Source organism: Lethenteron reissneri, chromosome 1 (assembly GCF_015708825.2).
Source record: "Lethenteron reissneri isolate LAM-NWPU_2019-01 chromosome 1, ASM1570882v1, whole genome shotgun sequence".
In the NCBI taxonomy this organism is placed as follows: Eukaryota; Metazoa; Chordata; class Hyperoartia; order Petromyzontiformes; family Petromyzontidae; genus Lethenteron; species Lethenteron reissneri.
This window is the reverse complement of record NC_083779.1, coordinates 840,327-859,073: the sequence shown is the minus strand read 5'-3', so window position 1 is coordinate 859,073 and position 18,747 is coordinate 840,327. Positions and strand designations below refer to the sequence as shown.

The 18,747-nt window shown below is 55.7% G+C and overlaps 2 protein-coding genes across 2 annotated transcripts; one reads left to right on the top strand and one right to left on the bottom strand.

Moving 5' to 3' along the window:
- Window positions 1-158: 158 nt before the first annotated feature.
- EDC3 (enhancer of mRNA decapping 3) lies at window positions 159-11,070 on the bottom strand. Its single transcript, XM_061560633.1, is given in 10 exon segments — window positions 159-4,002; window positions 4,120-4,192; window positions 4,194-4,335; window positions 5,473-5,626; window positions 6,507-6,699; window positions 7,314-7,513; window positions 8,118-8,242; window positions 9,167-9,310; window positions 10,314-10,485; window positions 11,052-11,070. Coding segments are annotated over 9 exon segments (1,587 nt in total). The 5' UTR covers window positions 10,478-10,485; window positions 11,052-11,070; the 3' UTR covers window positions 159-3,610.
- Window positions 11,071-11,479: 409 nt separating this feature from the next.
- On the top strand, window positions 11,480-18,690 carry SNUPN (snurportin 1). The gene is given in 10 exon segments (XM_061562873.1): window positions 11,480-11,746; window positions 13,150-13,313; window positions 13,974-14,169; window positions 14,577-14,681; window positions 15,420-15,507; window positions 15,859-15,956; window positions 16,099-16,176; window positions 16,594-16,677; window positions 17,697-17,941; window positions 17,943-18,690. Coding segments are annotated over 9 exon segments (1,122 nt in total). The 5' UTR covers window positions 11,480-11,746; window positions 13,150-13,152; the 3' UTR covers window positions 18,010-18,690.
- Window positions 18,691-18,747: the final 57 nt, after the last annotated feature.

Here is an 18,747-nt window from a genome sequence, read left to right as displayed (position 1 = left end):
ACGGTGCGAAAGAAGTTGAACATGTACGTATGTTGAACTTCTTTTGCACCATACAGAGGTGCGGGGGGAGGATGGACATCAAATGAAACACCAACATACATACTATACATACATCTGCAATACTGTCAAACCTCAAAACACAAGACGAGATTCTGTGATAAACGCATGAAGAAAACATCTTTAATTTCGCTGTAACTGACAGTGCTCAACAATGGCAACAGTAAAATTCAGCGTAGCCAAACATCACAAATACTTCGCCTGGCATTATGACGATTACCATCGCCGACTTAACCCATTTGGGTGCGGGTGGGGAATAAAAATGAAAAATGTTTGCTGTATGAACATTCACGACACTTAAGTTTGACATGTAAACTGTGGCTCCCTTCGTAGGTACGGCAAACAGAGGCACTGCGCATACTCGGGTGTCCAAATAAATGCCACAATTTTTGTCCCGGATTTTTTATGTTGTTGTCGCTGCTCCAATTGGATCACGATTGTTGCTATCAGCGTCGCGACACGAGACTAAGCAACGATTCGTAACTCTCACAGAGCAGTGCGACCCCTCTGTACTAGAGAACGGCCCACAGAAGTGGATATCACAAAGCTACTTCCGAATTCTTCAAGTGACATTTGTTATACACACACAAGGGAGGGCAGCACTTGCCCCCTCTACTGCTGTTCGTTACGTAACAGTCAAACCGATTTTTGCAATCTCAGATGCTAAATTTCCAGCAAATTAAGTGCAGAACCAAATTGAATGCGATGTTGTTGTTGTGTGTGTGCAGTAAATAGTGACCGAGCTGAGACCATCAATCCAAAAGAGGTGTTTTGTTGGATTGGATGGCGTCAATATAAATGTGTCGTTAAACCCACCACCACCCGACAACCAATTAGGTTTGTCACGTAAACAGAACGTGCCAATTAAGTTACGATATCAGTAAACCGGTTGTGTTGGAGATTAAACCCTCAACACGTGCGGTGGTGAGGTTGGTTGTACTTACCAGTGAAACATCGTATACGAATCGTCAATGTTGTGGGTTGAATCTCAAACACACCGGTGTGCTGAACTGGCACGTTATGTTTACGTGACCATGCTTACTCATTGGCTGTGTCGGCTGGTGGTGGGTTTAACAACACATTTATATTGACGCGATCTAATCCCAAAAAAAGACCTCATGGATAATATTGGTCGCAAAAGTCGACTACTACGTGTTAAACTGACACCATCAACTCGCCACAATGGAGGACCCAGGTTAATCACGTTCAGCTGCCTGGATGAGAACCCAGGAGCTAACGCCATGGAGTTAAATGCCACCCAGCGATTATAGGTAATCTGTAACCAACATGGGGGATTCTCAGGAATGATGGCCTAAAACAATAACCATACATGTGCGTGCGTCAACACGTGCGTAAACACGTGCGCACTCGCGTACCCCACAGCGTGCAGGGAAATATATTCCCGGACAGCGCACCCCCATTTCAAACAACGTATGTACATGTACAGCCCCACCCTTCTTTGTCAACCCACTGCTGGATGAGGGCCTCCCCCAACCACACCCGTGCATGTCAAAGGGGGAGTCATTTGACCATCGGGAGTACAGATGTGGATGCATAGTAGTACAGGAACAGCGCAACAATGGGTTTGTGTTACAAACTCGAGCAGCTAAGCACCACCCCAGGGGGCCCAACCCCTTGCTGAGCTTCAGGGAACTGTGGAGATATTTGGCGCATCCTGGGTGCTTTGGTCACCAGACGCCGCGCGTATTCAAGCCTCTCGTCCGCTGTACACCCCAGCCACGCATTCTCACCGGCACGTGCTCGCAAACTTCGCTCGATGAACCGAACTCGATAAAACGCAACTTCAACAAAGAGAATCAAACAACTTTACCCATGAAGCCCCGGACCGTACTCCGTGACTTCATCTCTCTCTTCCCCCTATAACCCTGCCGCCCCTCCCCCCCCCCCAGTGTTTCCCATGTCAGGGGCTGGGGCGCCTACGTCACTGGACGTATTGGAGGTGCGCGATGCGGACCGCCACAAACGCGTGGGGACCACCGCTTCGAAACGGCCCGCGGAACGATACTGAACCGTCAGTGCGAGCTGAACGAAGCGCCGCGGTGGCTAGGAGATGTAACTACCTCGCCTGATACACAGGAGGTCGTGGGTTCGATCCCGACCCGGACGCCTGCTGCTGTATATTTGGAGTTTGCGTGTCTCTCTCCCCGTGGATTTTTGTCTGTGTACCTCTGGTTTTTCCCTCCACATTTAGAATCGACATCACACGTTTTATAGTCATTTGGCTGCTATGCATTTCCACATAAGCCTCTTCGTTGAGCTATCATTTGTGATAGCCAAGTCGCTTCTGAGAAAGAGCTGTACAGCTCAAGTGGGCCTTAGCTGGTAAAATACAAACGTAGTTCTAGTTGAGCTTTAGTAATCGCGTACAAGGTGAAGAAGGGTAAAGGTGCAGCCCTGCAGCGGCTTGCGGGAGGGGCCTCCCACGCGAGCGAACTCGCATCGAGGGTGACTTTGGCCTACTCTTTCATGCCGGCCAGATGTCTCGGAAGAGGTGGGAGTAAACCCACGCTTCCCCCCATCATCGTCACACGTGAAATGAGTGAGAAAGTTCTATCGTTATTCCAACTCCCGTGCCGGGATATTATCTACGACCTGGAAACGCCGTGACGTCGCTCCCGTCACTGAGGGCATCTTGCAGTGATGGGAGTGACCGAGGAGTGTGTGTGTGTTGTTGGTGTGTGTGTGCGTTGTTGGTGTGTGTGGGTGTGTGTGTGCATTGTGCGTGGGTGTTATGTGTGTGTTGTGTGTCCGTGTGTTGTGTGCGTGTTGTGTGTGCATGTTGTGTGTGTGCGTGTGTGCATGTGGTGTGTGTTGTGTGTGTGCGTGTGTTGCGTGTTGTGTGTGCGTGTTGTGTGTGCGTGTTGTGTGTGCGTGTGGTGTGTGCGTGTGGTGTGCGCGTGTGGTGTGTGTTGTGTGCGTGTTGTGTGCGTGTTGTGTGCGTGTTGTGTGTGTGTTGTGTGTTTTGTGTGGGTGTTGTGTGCGCGTGAACGTGTGGCTGCCCCCTGAATGTACGTACGTACATTCCGCTCGTACCCAAACGTGCTAATCGGAGGTATGTAATCGGCTTAAATCCGCATCCGGTAAGATTCCTCACCCCTGCCTGATCTCACGAGACCTGCAACACGTGACCACCACACTCAACGGCTTGCACACACGTAGACAAAGCTCCCCCATACAACCTCAACAGAATGTTGGGGAAAGTGCTGCAAGCGAGGGCGTGTGAAGGCCGTCACGGCACACGAGGAAGTGGGTGGCCAGCGCCACGCCCAGCCACCTTTGTCTCCTCGGTGGCAATGTTTACACGTCGCACCAGGTATCAAGCCGAGTTGACCTAAGGGAGGTGCCAGGACCGGTTAAAATATTTGACGCTGTCGTCAGTCGTGAGCGGGAATCGGAATTTGGGGTGCCAAGGTCCGTAGCTCGGTGCGCTAACCGCCGTGCGACTGCTCCCCATCACGCGCACACACACACACAGACACGCATGTACACTCACACAGACACTCGTAACACTCGCCCACACGCACAGTCGCTTTTACGTGCTGTGCAGCGGAATGACAAACTTGCAGCCGAAGGGAGAGTGATAGGCAATGCCCACCTCCTCGAACACCCGCACGGGGATGCCCACGTCGCACAGGTACACGCGGCCCGCGCCCTCACCCAGGCTCGACGGCAGGCCCGGCACGAGCGACCACTTGGCCGCGAACGCGACGCCGCCGGCCTCGCCGGGCGCGTCTTGCGACGCGGCGGCGGCAGGACGAGCCGGGGGCGGCGGATCGACGGCGAGCAGCGGGGCCAGGGTGGCCGCGGCCCAGGCGGCCGCTTCCCGCGGCGGCTTGAGGCGGCCGAGCGGACCGGCGGCGGCGCTCTCGTCGGGGTCGCCCAGCAGGCACTCGACGACGAGGTCCACGGCGGCGCCGGGCAGCTCTGAGGGGAGGGGGCGACACGGAGATTCCCTCTCGCGGACTCGGCTTCACCTTGCCTCGGGGCGGGGGGGGGTGGCGGGGGGACGCGAGGCGGCGCCGTGAGACCGGCGCTCCTTACCGGCGACGCTGCCGACGCACCGGGCCGTCGTCGTCCTCTCCAGCAGGCGCACCTCCTCGGCGAGGCCTCCCGGCAGGCGCTCGCGGCACGAGCGCGACGACGCGCACGTCGCGGTTGGCGAGGTGGCGCGCCACGCACGCGCCCTGCGCGCCACGCCGGTGCGGCCCGCACAGCACCACCACCGTGGGCCGCTGATGCGAGTTCTTGGGGTCCATGCTGCGCACGCGTATGTGGGCGGGAGACACACACAGACACACCCACGCGGGTGTGAGACGCACACACACAGACGCACCCACGCGGGTGTGACACACACACACCCACACGCGTGCGAGGGTGCAACACTCTATCCCATACTGATAGGTGATCTTAGCCACTTCATTGGGCTATCATTTGTGGCCAGGTCGCTTCTGAAAGATCTACATTGCTCAGTAGGGCCTCACCTGGTAAAATAAAAATAGTTTGAGATTCGTTTTTACTTCGCTGTACCCTCTTCTCGCGGCGAGCCAGGGTCACGGCACTTCACGACGTTTTGTGCGATCCGCCAAACCTCGCTGCTTCCATGGCGCCAAATTACAGGCCACGTGCCGAGGTGCCACCCGGTCCTTTGTATTTTACTTTCCAGCGCATTTGTAGATTCTGGACATCGGTGACAAAGAGCTTCATAGCTCAACGGATTCCTCCAGTATAAATACATATTCTGATTCTGAGATTAAAGTTTAGTTTGTTCAAGCCAGAGCAGAGGATGAGTCTCATTTGCAAAAGTGACCTGGGTCACCGGAATAAGCAATAGCGTAAAACAACGAGCAAGCGTGAGTGTGTGTTAGTGAGCGTGAGTGTGTTAGTGTGTGAGCGTGTGAGCGTGTGAGCGTGTTATCGAGTGAGCGTGTTAGCAAGTGTGAGTGTGTTAGTGTGTGAACGTGTTAGCAAGCGTGTGTTAGTGCGTGAGCATGTGAGCGTGTTAGCAAGCGTGAGTGTGTTAGTGTGTGAGCGTGTTAGCAAGCGTGAGTGTGTTAGTGTGTGAGCGTGTTAGCAAGCGTGAGTGTGTTAGTGTGTGAGCGTGTTAGCAAGCGTGAGTGTGTTAGTGTGTGAGCGTGTTAGCAAGCGTGAGTGTGTTAGTGTGTGAGCGTGTTATCGAGTGAGCGTGTTAGCAAGTGTGAGTGTTAGTGTGTGAACGTGTTAGCAAGCGTGTGTTAGTGCGTGAGCGTGTGAGCGTGTTAGCAAGCGTGAGTGTGTTAGTGTGTGAGCGTGTTAGCAAGCGTGAGTGTGTTAGTGTGTGAGCGTGTTAGCAAGCGTGAGTGTGTTAGTGTGTGAGCGTGTTATCGAGTGAGCGTGTTAGTGTGTGACCAGGCGCACCGGTTGGAGCCCCCGAGCAGGGACAGTGCCATCTGCGTGGCGCACACCCCCAGCACGTCGCGGCGCCGCTCCGCCGTGAGCCCCGCTCGCTCCGCCGCTCCCAGGAGCTGCCGGTGCAGCGCTGGGCTCACGCTGGGCACCACCATCCCCGTGTCTCAGCGCCAGCACACACACGCACGCGCGGGTAACACAGACAGAGATCCCCTCTATAGCCTGAACAGACTGTTGGGCAAGTGCTGTTAGCGAGCGACACTTACGAAGGCCGGCACAGGCACACGAGGGGGTGGGTGGCCAGCTGACACACACACAAAGACAAAGATCCCCCGTGTAGCCTTAACAGACTGTAGGGGCAAGTGCTGTTAGTGAGCACCTATGAAGGCCGGCACAGGCACACGAGGTGGTGGGTGGCCAACGCCACAACCGGCTGCCTTTGTCTCCCCAGTGGCGATGTTTACACACTGGACCAGGTATTGGTGTGTGCGAGTGTCCATGTGTGCCCATGTACGAGTGTGTGGGGAGCGGTAGTGTAACAGTTACTGCACTGTGCTACAAACCCGGCAAGCTGAGATCGATTCCCGCTCATGTCCAACATCAGTGACTGATTATCTGAACCGGTCCTGGGCCTCCCCTAGGTAGACTCGGCCTCAAAATGAGTACCTGGTGCTGTGTGTAAACATCGCCACCGGGGAGACAAAGGTGGCCGGGCGTGGTGCTGTCCACCCACCAACCTCTCATGTGCCAATGTCGGTCTTCATAGGTGCTGCTACTCACTAACAGCACTTGCCCCAACAGCCTGTCAAGGCTATACGGGAGGGGGGAATCTTTATCTGTGGTGTTCATCGTGGTGTTTATTTTGTTGTCATGCCATGTTGCTGAGAGCACGCTGTGGTGGTGGTGTTTGTGTTTACGTTGTCGTCGTCACCACACCATGTGGCCGCAGGCTGTGGGATGTCCATCCTGTCAAGGCCATACGTGGTGGGGGGAGTGTACCTGCGCGTGTGTCTTAGCGCGCGTGTGCGTATGCGTGCGCGTACCTGTGCAGTACAGCTTGGGCCCCGGCTGGGGCACGTCGATCCTGTGGAACTCGCTGGGAGCGGCGGCCGCCAGGACGTTCTCGTCGTGCCGGTACTTCTGCGTGTCGGCGGGCGGGGTGCCGCGAGCGCGCGCCGCCGCCGCCGCTGCCCCGTTGGGCTGCGCTGCCCCTCCGCCGTGGTGCATCTCGATTTCCTGCAGGCAGAGGACCGCTTCAGTTAAGCGTCACCGGCGTTGGCCGTGAGCGGGAAGCGAACTCGGGCGTTACCGTATAGCCTCTTAGCGCGCCGCTGGGGCAAGTGCCGTTCGCGAGTTGCAGAATCAGAATATTAATTTATACTGGGGGAATCCGATGAGCTACAAAATTATTTTTCACCGACGTCCAGTAGGACCTGTGAAGGCCGGCACGGCGCACGAGTGGGTGGTGTGGGCAGCACGGTTAGCTACGTACGGTGCAAAATAAGTTCAACATACATACGTAATGCAGCGCGCTAACCGCTGCACCACCGCTCTTCATAGACGAACGCGAGTGTAAAACACCGACTCGCAGTACGAGACGCACCATTTATACATCACGGAGAGGAGCAGGCGACTGCACTGGACCTCTGCTGCTCGCTGGACACGTACGTACGTATACTGAACTTCCTTCGCACCGTACGTAGCCAACCAAGGCAGTCGGAGGCGCATAGCGACGAAGCCTGTAAAACGACCCAAATTCATACCACCCGCGGTGCCGCCCCTCCACGCGCTGCCCAGGCTCAAACCGCCGCTTAGCTCGGCGGCTCGGCACGCTGGCGCGGCTCCGGCACCTGGAAGACGGCGGCCTTGTCGAACAGCGCGAGGTTCTTCTCGAAGTCGAACTCCGTGTCCAGGAGGTCGTCGAGGTCGTCGGCGAAGCAGTCCTCGTCGCGCCCAGAGCGCCGGCCGCCGCCGGCGGCGGCGCCGCCGCGGCCGCCGGCGTTGCGCTTTGGTGTCGTGCCCATCAGCGCCTGCCGGTTGCTCGACGACCCTGCCGCACGCGGACCGTCACCCCTCGCGTTCCCGGTCACGACTCCACACCGAGCCGTCGGTGTGCGACGGCCGTCGCTCGCGGTCGGAAAAACTGTGAATAACTAATAAGCCAACTAACCCAAGTAATAATGGGTGTGAAATATTCTCAGACTGCATGAAACCACCCCCCCCCCCCCCTCTGGTCTTCGCACGAAATTAGCTCAAGTGTTTTAAATGGCGTGCCGCGAGCTCTGTGTTGCATGTCCAGTGCGCTGCTGACCATTACGATAAACTATTTTTTATTACGTCTCTCTCTGTCAGAAGCGACCTGGCCACAAATGATAGCTCCACGAAGTGGCTTTTCAGCATGTGGAAACTTTTTGTAGTCAAATACTTTATAAACACATGTTGATTCTAAATGTGGAGGGAAAACCCGGAGAAAAATCCACACGACCACGGGGAGAACACGCAAACTCCAAATATACAGCAGACGTCAGGGTCGGGATCGAACCCACGTCCTCCTGTATACCAGGCGAGGGAGTCAACATCTCCTAACCACCGTGGCATCTCCCGCATTCACGCCGACTGTGTGCAGTGCAGAGCGAGTGAGCAAAGGCTCTCACAGGAGTTGTGTCGGCGGCGGAACCCCTTGGAGGGTGTGGAGCCGGGCACATCTGTGTGGGCGCGCGAGGATGGCGGCTGCTGCTGCGATGAGGAATCGGCGGCCTCGGCCTCCCGCTCCCCTCGCCTGCGTCACAGCATCGCGGGGACAGCCAGACGGCCCGGTCAGAGAGAGTGAGAGGGCCCGGTCAGAGAGAGTGAGAGGTAGAGCCATGAGCTAATTCATGTGCGTATTGAACTTCGTTCGCACCGTACGTAGCCAACCGTGCTAATCGGAGGTGCGGCTCCTTAATGTATGCTCAGCACAAGGAGGAATGGAAACTTTTGTCATTCTAAATACCACTCTCAGATCCTCAAAAGAAGCAGATGGCTGTGTCGGGTGGTGGTTGGTTTTAACGACATATATTTACGCCATCTAACCCAAAAAACCTCTTATGGATGATATTTTTACGTTCAATACATTAACTATGACGGCCTCGAACCTCTGCAACGTGCAACAAATTCTAAAAAGTTGGGACAATAACATGTTCACCCCCTCCCCCCTTAACTCTGCAGCTTAAAAAAAAGAGGCTGCATCTCAGTAAATATTAATCGCCGAGCTGCAATATTTGGGCTTGGTTTCATTCAAACAGGTGGTCTGGTTACAAGCACAATGTCATAACAGCATGTGCTGGGCATGTGTGTCTGTGTGGTTTTGTGGTTAATGCGAATTTAGGGGAGCGGTAGCGCAGCGGTCAGCGGGCTGCGCTATGAACCCGGCGACCCGAGTTCGATTCCCGCTCGCAGCCAACGTCCGTGACAATTATCCGAACCGGTCCTAGGCCTCCCCTAGGTCGACTCGGCCTCAAAATTGGTACCTTATGCGATGTGCAAACATCGCCACTGTGGGGAAACAAAGGCGGCGGGCCGCGGTGCTGGCCACCCACGAGCTCGTGTGCTTTGCCGGCCTTCGTAGGTGTTCGCTAACGGCATTTGTCCTAACAGTCTGTTAACGCTCCACTGTGGGGGGGGGGGGGGTCCTTGTCGTATTTTTGTGGTTAACGCGTGGTACCTGGCAATAGGGTGAGAGGCCGACTGGGCACCGTTGGTCATCGCCACAGGTGCTGTTCCGTTGTGAAGCGGCATCTGCGTGTGCTGGAAGATCGCAGGATCAGGCGGCAGCTCCAAGATCTTCAGCTCCTTGATATCCGTCGCACTGCGGGGGTAGAAAAAGAAGACACGCGAGCCCTTCATTACAGACACGGGGCCCCAGTTGTGTGGCGCTTATCCTGCGATGACATTTTCGTTGTTGTTGTTACCTGTGTCACACCACAGGAAGGTGAGTAGAGTCAAGGGTACGATGTAGATGCTCAGGGATGAAAGGGCGGTGGTGATGATGACGATGATGAGAGGGAAGAGAGAGAAGGAAGGAGGGAGTAGAAGTGAGCTGCACGGAGAAGGAGCAGCAGCACGTGCTTTCACAGGGGGTGGCGGGTAGAGGGGAGGGATTCGGAGTAGGAGGGGGCGGTCCACACAGAAGTCACGTGGGAGGCTTGATCTGATATATATTCAGTGCCTTGCATACCTTTCTTTCTATGTTGCCCTCCTATCGCTGTGTGTGTATTGTTTGTTGTTGTAACTTGCTGACCCGCCCAGACTGGACATTTGTGTAAAAGAGCATCATAGCTCATTGGATTCCTCCGACAGTCTAAATAAATATTCTGATTCTAAAATCGGTTCTCTGGCTCCCAGATCTGTTCTCTGGCCCCCAGATCTGTTCTCTGGCTCCAGATCTGTTCTCTGGCTCCCAGATCTATTCTCTGGCTCCAGATCTGTTCTCTGGCTCTCAAATCTGTTCTCTGGCTCTCAAATCTGTTCTCTGGCTCCCAGATCTGTTCTCTGGCTCTCAAATTTGTTCTCTGGCTCTCAAATCTGTTCTCTGGCTCCCAGATCTATTCTCTGGCTCCAGATCTGTTCTCTGGCTCTCAAATCTGTTCTCTGGCTCTCAAATTTGTTCTCTGGCTCTTAGATCTGTTCTCTGGCTCCCAGATCTGTTCTCTGGCTCCCAGATCTGTTCTCTGGCTCCCAGATCTGTTCTCTGGCTCCCAGATCTGTTCTCTGGCTCTCAGATCTGTTCTCTGGCTCCCAGATCTGTTCTCTCGCTCCCCGGTCTCCCAATGAGGTACGGAGGCTTGCGTGCGTGTGCGTGCGAGCAGCACCTGAGCGTGAGCTCTGGCACGGTGCAGCGCGCGCCGTTGCGGAACGGCTGCACCAGCGAGATGCTCTGGCAGTGCTGGTCCACGCGGCTCACGCGGCCCTGGTAGACGCCCAGCACGGGGCCGCAGTTCAGGGAGACCACGCAGCCTCCCCAGCGATCCTCCATCCTCCCGCCTGCACCAGCAAGCAGCGGCGACAATCCTGAGCATCACCACCACAACCAATGACGAGAGCATCACCAACAACCAGCCACAACGCCTGGGCCACAGGGCGATATCGTCACCACCACCACCTCGCTCGCCCTCAACCCACCACCTCGCCCCTCCTCACCCTCACCCCACCTCGCTCACCATCACCCCACCACCTCGCCACTCCTCACCCTCACCACCACCTACTCACCCTCACCCCTCCACCTCACCCCCACCCCACCCCTCCTCACCCTCACACCACCACCTCACCCCTCCTCACCCCTCCACCTCGCCCCTCCTCACCCTCACCACCTCGCTCACGCTCACCACCTCGCCCCTCCTCACCCTCACCACCTCGCCCCTCCTCACCCTCACCTCACCACCTCGCCCCTCCTCACCCTCACCTCACCACCTCGCCCCTCCTCACCCTCACCACCTCGCTCACGCTCACCACCTCGCCCCTCCTCACGCTCACCACCTCGCTCACGCTCACCACCTCGCCCCTCCTCACCCTCACCACCTCGCCCCTCCTTACCCTCACCACCGACTCACAACTACGCCTCGTTCCTCCTCCTCCTCGTCGCACCCCGACTCGACCACCACGTCGCCCCTCCTCCTCGTCCCTCCTCCTCCTCCTGTCACCCCGACTCCACCACCACCACGTCCTCGTCTCACCACCTCCTCGTCCTCTCAGCACGTCGTCGTCGTCGTCCGTGTTCACGCCACAGGCGTCTGCAGGTCGCCGCGAGCCTCGGACTGGGATCGACCCCGAGGGTTGGAGGCGTCGTGGGGAGAGGGAGGACGGTGGTGGGGGGGGGGTGACGGTGTGACGTCACACCAGGTCATATCGTCACGACCGCAACCGGCGGCCATATTGGGAGAGGGTCGGCCCGAAGAAGATTCGGGCGGCCTCGCGATTTCCCGCCTTTTCCCTCTACGTCGTCGCGTCACGATGACGTAACGCAGCACACGCTGTGCCTCGCCTCACCCCCCCCACTACCCCTAGGTAAGATGGCCGCCTTCCGGCATCAGCCGCCTCAGCCCGGCGATGGTCCCGGCGGCGATGAACTCTGAGAGGAACCGCGTGGAAGTGAACCAGAGTCCGGAGTCGTCCGCGAAGAATCCGAAGAGCCGTGAAGCTCTTTAGCTCGCTGTTGCGCAGACGTCCTGAGTGAGTTGGGCTCGGAGCCGCGTTCCGTCCCCTCACGCCTCTTGCCGCCGCTGTTGTTGTTGTTGAAGGCTGAGCGGTGCGTATCGCGTTATTGCAACATTCAAATACAAATGTTTAAATCTGAACAGTTTTATTTTAGCAGGTGTGAGGCGTACTGAGCTGTGTTGATTTTTGTTCCATAGGCGACCTGGCAGTCACAACGATAGCTCCGCGAAGTGGCTTATGTTGAAATTTATAGCGACCAAATACTCTAAATGCGTGTTAAACTACTGTACTGTACGTACTGTACTATATATTATGTTATCAGGTGAGGCACCACTGAGCTGTGACCGGGCCACAAATGACCGCGAAACGAAGTGGCTATGTTGAAATGTATAGAAATCAAATACTCTAAACGCGTGATGTGTGTATCTAAATGTCGAGGTAAAAACTGGAGGATCCTGGAGCAAAATCCACTCTGAGAGAGACAGACGCAGAACTCCACACACACAACAGCAGCAGCAGGCACCGTCAGCAGGCATCGTCAGGATCGAGCCCACGACCTCCTGCACACCCGGCGAGGTAGTTAACATCTCCCGGCCCGCGTGGGCTCCAGGGACGGACGCCGCCCACAGCTCCCAGCTTGGGCAGCACGAGGTCGTGGGGTCAACTCCGACCCTGACGATGCCCGCTGCTGGATGTTTGGGGTTTTAGGCCGATAAGAGTGATCTTTGTCTTTGATGGATAGATGGTGATGGTGAAGATGATGATGGTTGTGGTGTGGATGATGGTGGTGGTGAATATCATGCTGGTAGAGAAGATGATGGGAATGGGGACGATTATGCTGGTGGTGGTGACGGTAGTGGTGCAGCAGATGACGGTGGTGGTAGTGCAGATGATGCTGGTGGTGGTGCAAAAGATGGTTTGTGGTGGTGGTGCAAAAGATGGTGGTGGTGGTGCAGATGACGCTGGTGGTGGTGTAGAAGAGGTGGTGCAGAAGATGGTGGTGGTGGTGCAGAAGATGGTGGTGGTGCAGAAGATGGTGGTGGTGCAGAAGATGGTGGTGGTGCAGAAGATGGTGGTGGTGCAGATAACGGTGGTAGTGGTGCAGGTGCAGACGACGGTGGTGATGGTGAAGATGACGGTGGTGGTAGTGCATGTGATGGCGGCGGAGCTGATGATGATGGTGGTGGTGCAGATGACTGTGTTGATGGTGGTACAGGTACAGGTGATGGTGGTGGCGCAGGTGCAGATGACGATGGTGATTGTGCAGATGACGGTTGGTGGTGCAGATGACTGGTGGTGGTACAGATGATAGTGGTGGTGGTGGTGGTGGTGCAGTTGATGGTGGTGGTAATGGTGGTTAAGATGATGACGGTGGTGGTTGCGGCTCTGTTTGTGATGACGGTGGTGTGCCGCGTGCATGCTGTTGCGCTATGCGTGCATGCTGTTGCGCTCCGCGTGCATGTGGCGATCCCGCTGGTGCCGTGCGTCTCGCAGGCCATGGAGGAGCTGGTGGACGCGCTGGCCGGCTCGATGGCCGTGACGTCGTCTCCCAACAGCACGGCCGCTCCGCACCCGCGCCTGGCTCAGTACAAGCAGCGCTGCAGCAGCAGCCAGAGTCAGAGCGAGCGCCGACAAAAGCTTCTGGAGCTGCAGAAATCGTAAATGAGCAGTGTGTAAACAACAACATCCGCCACCGTTCGCCACGTCACCGCAGCTCCTGTGCCAGACTAGGTGCACAGGGGGGTGCAATGTCTCATACGAGACGTAAGGCGCTTCGACTCCCCGAGGCATTTAAGCAACGCCGTATATACAGTCGTCGTATATACAGTCGTCTTCGTCGCTTGGTTAACGTTTTTAATCCGTTCCACGGAAACTACTGTTAACCTAAATAACTGTTAATCGAATTCACTTATAAGTTGAAAAATAAGTAAAAATCACTGAGTCTGCAAGAGAGCTGTTTCCAATGCCAAAACAGAAAACATAATATAAGCCAAGCCAGTCGAGGTCTCTATGCTCATAAATGGTGCATCGCTGATTGGCGGAGGGCATGCTCAGCCCACTTACAAACACTCGGATTGGCCGAAATTGGTACCCGAGTGCATTACGTAAACATACCGTGAATCTAAATATCTACGTTAGTCGAAACCACGGGGTCATATGGGAGACGAAACGTTAGCCGAAAAACCGTCAACCGGTGTCGCTTGATCATAATAATTATGCATGATCATAATTATTTTGGTCATGCAGGCTCAGAAGTAAAAACTTGGGTCTTTGGGCATGCATCGTCAACCTTGAGGCGACGTCGCTTGTCGTTGCAGGAAGAGGTTGGACTATGTCAACCATGCCCGGCGCCTGGCCATGGAGGACTGGGCGGGCATGGGGGACGTGGCGCGGACGGCTCGGGGTAAGAACGCGCGGGAAGCACCGAACGAGGAGGATGCAGAAGAGGGGAGTGAAGACGACATGGAGGTGGACATGAAGCACAAGAAGCTGCCGCGGTCCTACGCCAACCAGGTGAGGCCCTTGCCTGCCTCGGAGGCCGCACGCAACTCAGATTATTCGGTGGCGGCGCCGCTACTGCTGTGCCATGCCGACCTGCATAGGTGCTCGCTAACAGTACTTGTCCCAACAGTCTGTTCAGTATATACAGGGGATCTTTGTGTGTGGGGAGCGGTAGTGTTGCAGTTAGTGCACTGCACTACAAACACGGTGACCCGAGTTCGAATCCCGCTCAAGGCCAACACCAGTGATGATTATCCGAGCCAGTCCTGGCCTCCCCTAGGTCGACTCAGCCTGACCACACCACCCCCTCGTGCGGTGCCGTGCCGGCCTTCGTAGGTGCTGCTCGCTAGCATCACTTGCCCCAAGGGTCCATTGGAAGGCTACGCGTGTTGACCTTTGTCCTTGGTGCTTGTGTGCAGCTGATGTTGTCGGAGTGGTTGGTGGAGGTGCCGGCGGACCTGTGTGAGGAGTGGCTCATGCTCGTGTGCCCCGTGGGCAAGCGCTGTCTCGTCGTCGCGTCACGGGTAAGCTGGCGCCGGACCAGCAGCTGCTGGTGTGACCACGTGTAGCTCTTTCTCGTGTCGGGCACGTTGCGCGAAAAGTGTTCCCGAATGGAAGGTCCGTGTCATGACGAAAATGCGTTGTAGTGTGAACACCGGCAGTGTTGCGGCAATGGTGGTGTCGGCGTAGTAGGTGGTGGTGCTGTCAATGTATGAAAGGTGTAGTAGTGGTGGTGGTAGTGGTGGTGTTGCTGATAGGAGTGTCGTGCTGTCAGTGGCAGTGTTGCGCTGGTGGTGGTGTCGGTGAAGTAGGTGGTGGTGGTGGCGGTAGGGGTTGTATCGCGCATTCAGGAAGGGCAGGGAGGCTTTGGGCGCGTCGGTCTGCGCCAGCGTCGTCGCTCCGCTACCCGGCGAGCTTGCTGGCCATGGCGCCGCTCTTTCGCTGGGGCAGGTGGGAATGTGGTCGCCAGCCACCTCGTCATCTGGCTGCGGCAGCTGCTTGTTCTTCTTCTTGGCCATGGCCATGTTGTAATTTTCGTAGTCAAAGTATTTTTGCTGTAACGGACAAATTGCTAATTACACATTGGGTGGCGCGATACGTACGTATGTTGGACTTAGCAACGTATGTAGCCAACCATGTCAATCGGAGGTGTGTTGAGCAAGGACTCGTCGTGCGTGCGGGAGGACGCGTGGGAGATGCCGACAGGAGCGCGACTGGCGGCGGTGGCGCTGCTGCTGTGTTGTTGTTGTTGTTTTGCACAGGGGAGCACGGCGGTGTACACCAAGAGCGGCTACTGCGTGAATCGGTTTTCGTCGCTGCTTCCCGGCGGTCGCCACGGACAACACAAAGGTGAGAGCCTCTCACCTGCACTGGTGTGCACGCTCCACGTTATAACGGTAGCGCTCGTTTCGCGTTATAACGGTAGCGCACGTTCCACGTTATAACAGTAGCGCACGTTCCACATTATAACGGTAGCGCACGTTCCGCGTCATAACGGTAGCAGCGCGCTCCGCGTTATAACAGTATAAAGGAAGAACCGCGTTGTCGAGAAACCGCTATGCATGTTCATCTTTTGCACCGTACGTAGGCCAACCGTGCCCATCGGAGGTGTGCTGTGTGAACAGCGCGCGTTAGGCGAGGCCTCGCGGTCGTCTGATGGGCGTCGTTGCGCCGTATGCCCCCATGTGTGCTGCTGAGCAGAGTACAGCATCCTCGACTGCGTGTTCAGCGAGGTCGACCGCACCTACTACATCCTGGACGTCATGTGCTGGCGCGCACATCCTGTCTACGACTGCGAGGTGACACTTGTGCCAAGTCTGTCGTGGGGGGTTGGGGGGGTGGCGGGGGTGGCGACTTGGCACCAGGCCGATGCCACGGGGGTCATCTGCGGCTTTCGGCTTGAAAACGTAAATTAATGAACGTATTTATTTGTGGTTGCAGACAGAGTTCCGCTTTTTCTGGCTCCAGTCCAAGCTGCGGGACGAGGGCGCGGTGACGGAGACGTCCCAGCGCAACCCGGTAACGGCCGCGGCGGCGCTGCGTCTCCTGCCGCTGTCGCATTCGTCGTGTTGTTGTCGGAGCGCTGCGGTGGCGGGATGTTACGTTTCTCGCCTGGTATGCAGGAGGTCGTGGGTTCGATCCTGACCCCGATGACTGCCTGCTGTTGTGTATTTGGAGTTTGCATGTTTTCTCTCCCCGTGGTCGCGTGGATTTTTCTCCGGGTCTCCCGTTTTTTCCCCCTCCACATTATGAATCGATTTGCATTCAGAGTATTTGGCTGCTATGAATTTCCACGTGATGATGATGCACCACTTGGTTGAGCTCTCATTTGTGGCAGGTCGCTTCTGAACAAGAGCTAATAGCTCAGTGGGCTTTACCTGCTAAAGTAAAAACAGTTTTTCAGTTGTTATCGTTGTTGCTGCTGTTGCTTTTCAGTTCCGCTTCGTGGGTCTGCAGTCCTTCGCCTGCTCTCCGGACGTCCTGACGACAGCACTGGCCTCCTCCGAGTTCCCCTACGAGGTAGCGGCTCTGCCCCACTCCCACACGCGGCGTCACATTGTTACACGCGACCACTCCGCTGCTGGGTGTGATGGCCAGCAGGCGGAGGAGCGTTTGGCGCGCCGCGCGCACTATAAACCCGCCCACCTGAGTTCGACTCCCGCTCGTGGCGAATGTTTGAACCGTTCCTGAGCCTCCCCAATTGATTGGTCCACACCCGAGACAGCTTTTCTTAGAGCTTCGTCTCACATGGTGTGGAGCAATCAATTTCAAGGACAGTGCATACATTATCAGAGTTGTGTTTTTTGTTTGCATTCTGACCGCAGGTATTGTGGTCAATGCAAACATGACTCCTTGTAAAAAAAGGTGTCAGTTATGCTCCCAGATAAAAGGGTAAAAAAACAATGATCATATTTTGCTACTGGCAAAGGAGGTTCCAATGGTGTATTTGGCACGTTTTGTTGATGTGACAAACCTTACTGGCTGTGTCAGGTGGTGGAGGGTTACGACACATTTATACTTACGCGATCTAACCCCAAAACCTTTATTATGAATAATATTGATCATGAAAGCCAAACTGAATTACGAACCAGCTTCCATAAGATGTTAATTTTGTAACCATCAGACTTGCGAACCGAACCGTAGAACAATTTACAGTGCTACATGCAAATAACCATCTCTTGTTATTAGTGAGTTTAATGACGCTTCCCTCTGGTGAACCCCGTAGCACATTTCAGAGCACTGATCGCTGCTTGCTGATTTAAATACAGTCCGTGATTGAGTTCCGACTTACGATCCGTTCCACTCGCGAACGCCTCTCGGGAACGGAACCCGTTTATAAGTCGTTGACTGCCCATGTTACATCATAATAATAATACAGGATACAACAACGCTAATAACGATACCGCTGTGCAGGTGGATGGGTTGCTGTTCTATCACAAGCGCACTCACTACTGCCCAGGCAGCACGCCCATATTACATAATAATAATAATACAGGATAATACGTAACAACAACGCTAATAACGATACCGCTGTGCAGGTGGATGGGTTGCTGTTCTATCACAAGCGCACGCACTACTGCCCAGGCAGCACGCCGCTCGTCGGCTGGCTCAAGGCCTACATGGTGCAGGACGTGCTGGGCCTGGCTGTGCCCGACGCCGGCCCCACGGCGCGTCCGCCCCACGCCCACAGGCAGCTGCAGGACATCATCGAGCAGAAGCAGCTGAAGAAGGCTGCAGCCCGTGATGCGGGCCAGGCGGAGGGGCAGTCCGAGCCGAGCGACCGACTACGAGCTGGAGCACCTGTCCACCATCCGCCCGCCGCCACCGCCGTTGGACGTTGACATCGGCTGACTCGCGTCGCCGGCGTCGTTCCACGCGATGTCGTGTCAGTGTCGGGTGCGACGTTCCCCAAGTTTCACCGCCTCCGTGCGGGAACCCGAGGTCCGCGACGCTTGTACGCGCGTACGTACGTGTTGGACTTCGTTCACACCACCGTACGTAGCCAACCGTGCCATTCGGAGGTGCGAGGGGAAAGACAACAAGCTAAACACAAAAAGCAGTTCAAAATAAATGCGTTTTCAATGTATCTATGTTGAACTTCTTTTGCACCACCGCACGTAGCCAACTGCTCATCGGGAGGTGCAGGGGGAAGGGCAAACTAAACACAAACACCAGTTGTAAAGATATTCGTTTTCAATTGTTTTGCGTCCCTGTCGATGGAATGGGCAGTGTTCTCGTGCTCTCGCTGATGATCTCGTACTGCCATTTGAAGAGCAACGATTGTAAAAGATTTCAGTTGTCGGTGATTTAGCCATTCAATTGCTGTCTCGTGAGAGTTGGTGGATTGCAGATACACTCACCTACTTGCTCACCCACTCACCCATCCATTCACGCACCAAACTCACCTCATTCATCCACTCACCTACCCACTCAATCACCCACCCATTCACCCACCAACCCACGCACTCATTGACTCGCTCACTTATTCACCCATCCAACCACTTATTCGCCCACCCATTCACCCACCAACCCACCCAATCCACTCATTAACCCACCCACCACTCACCACCCACTCACTCACCCACCCTT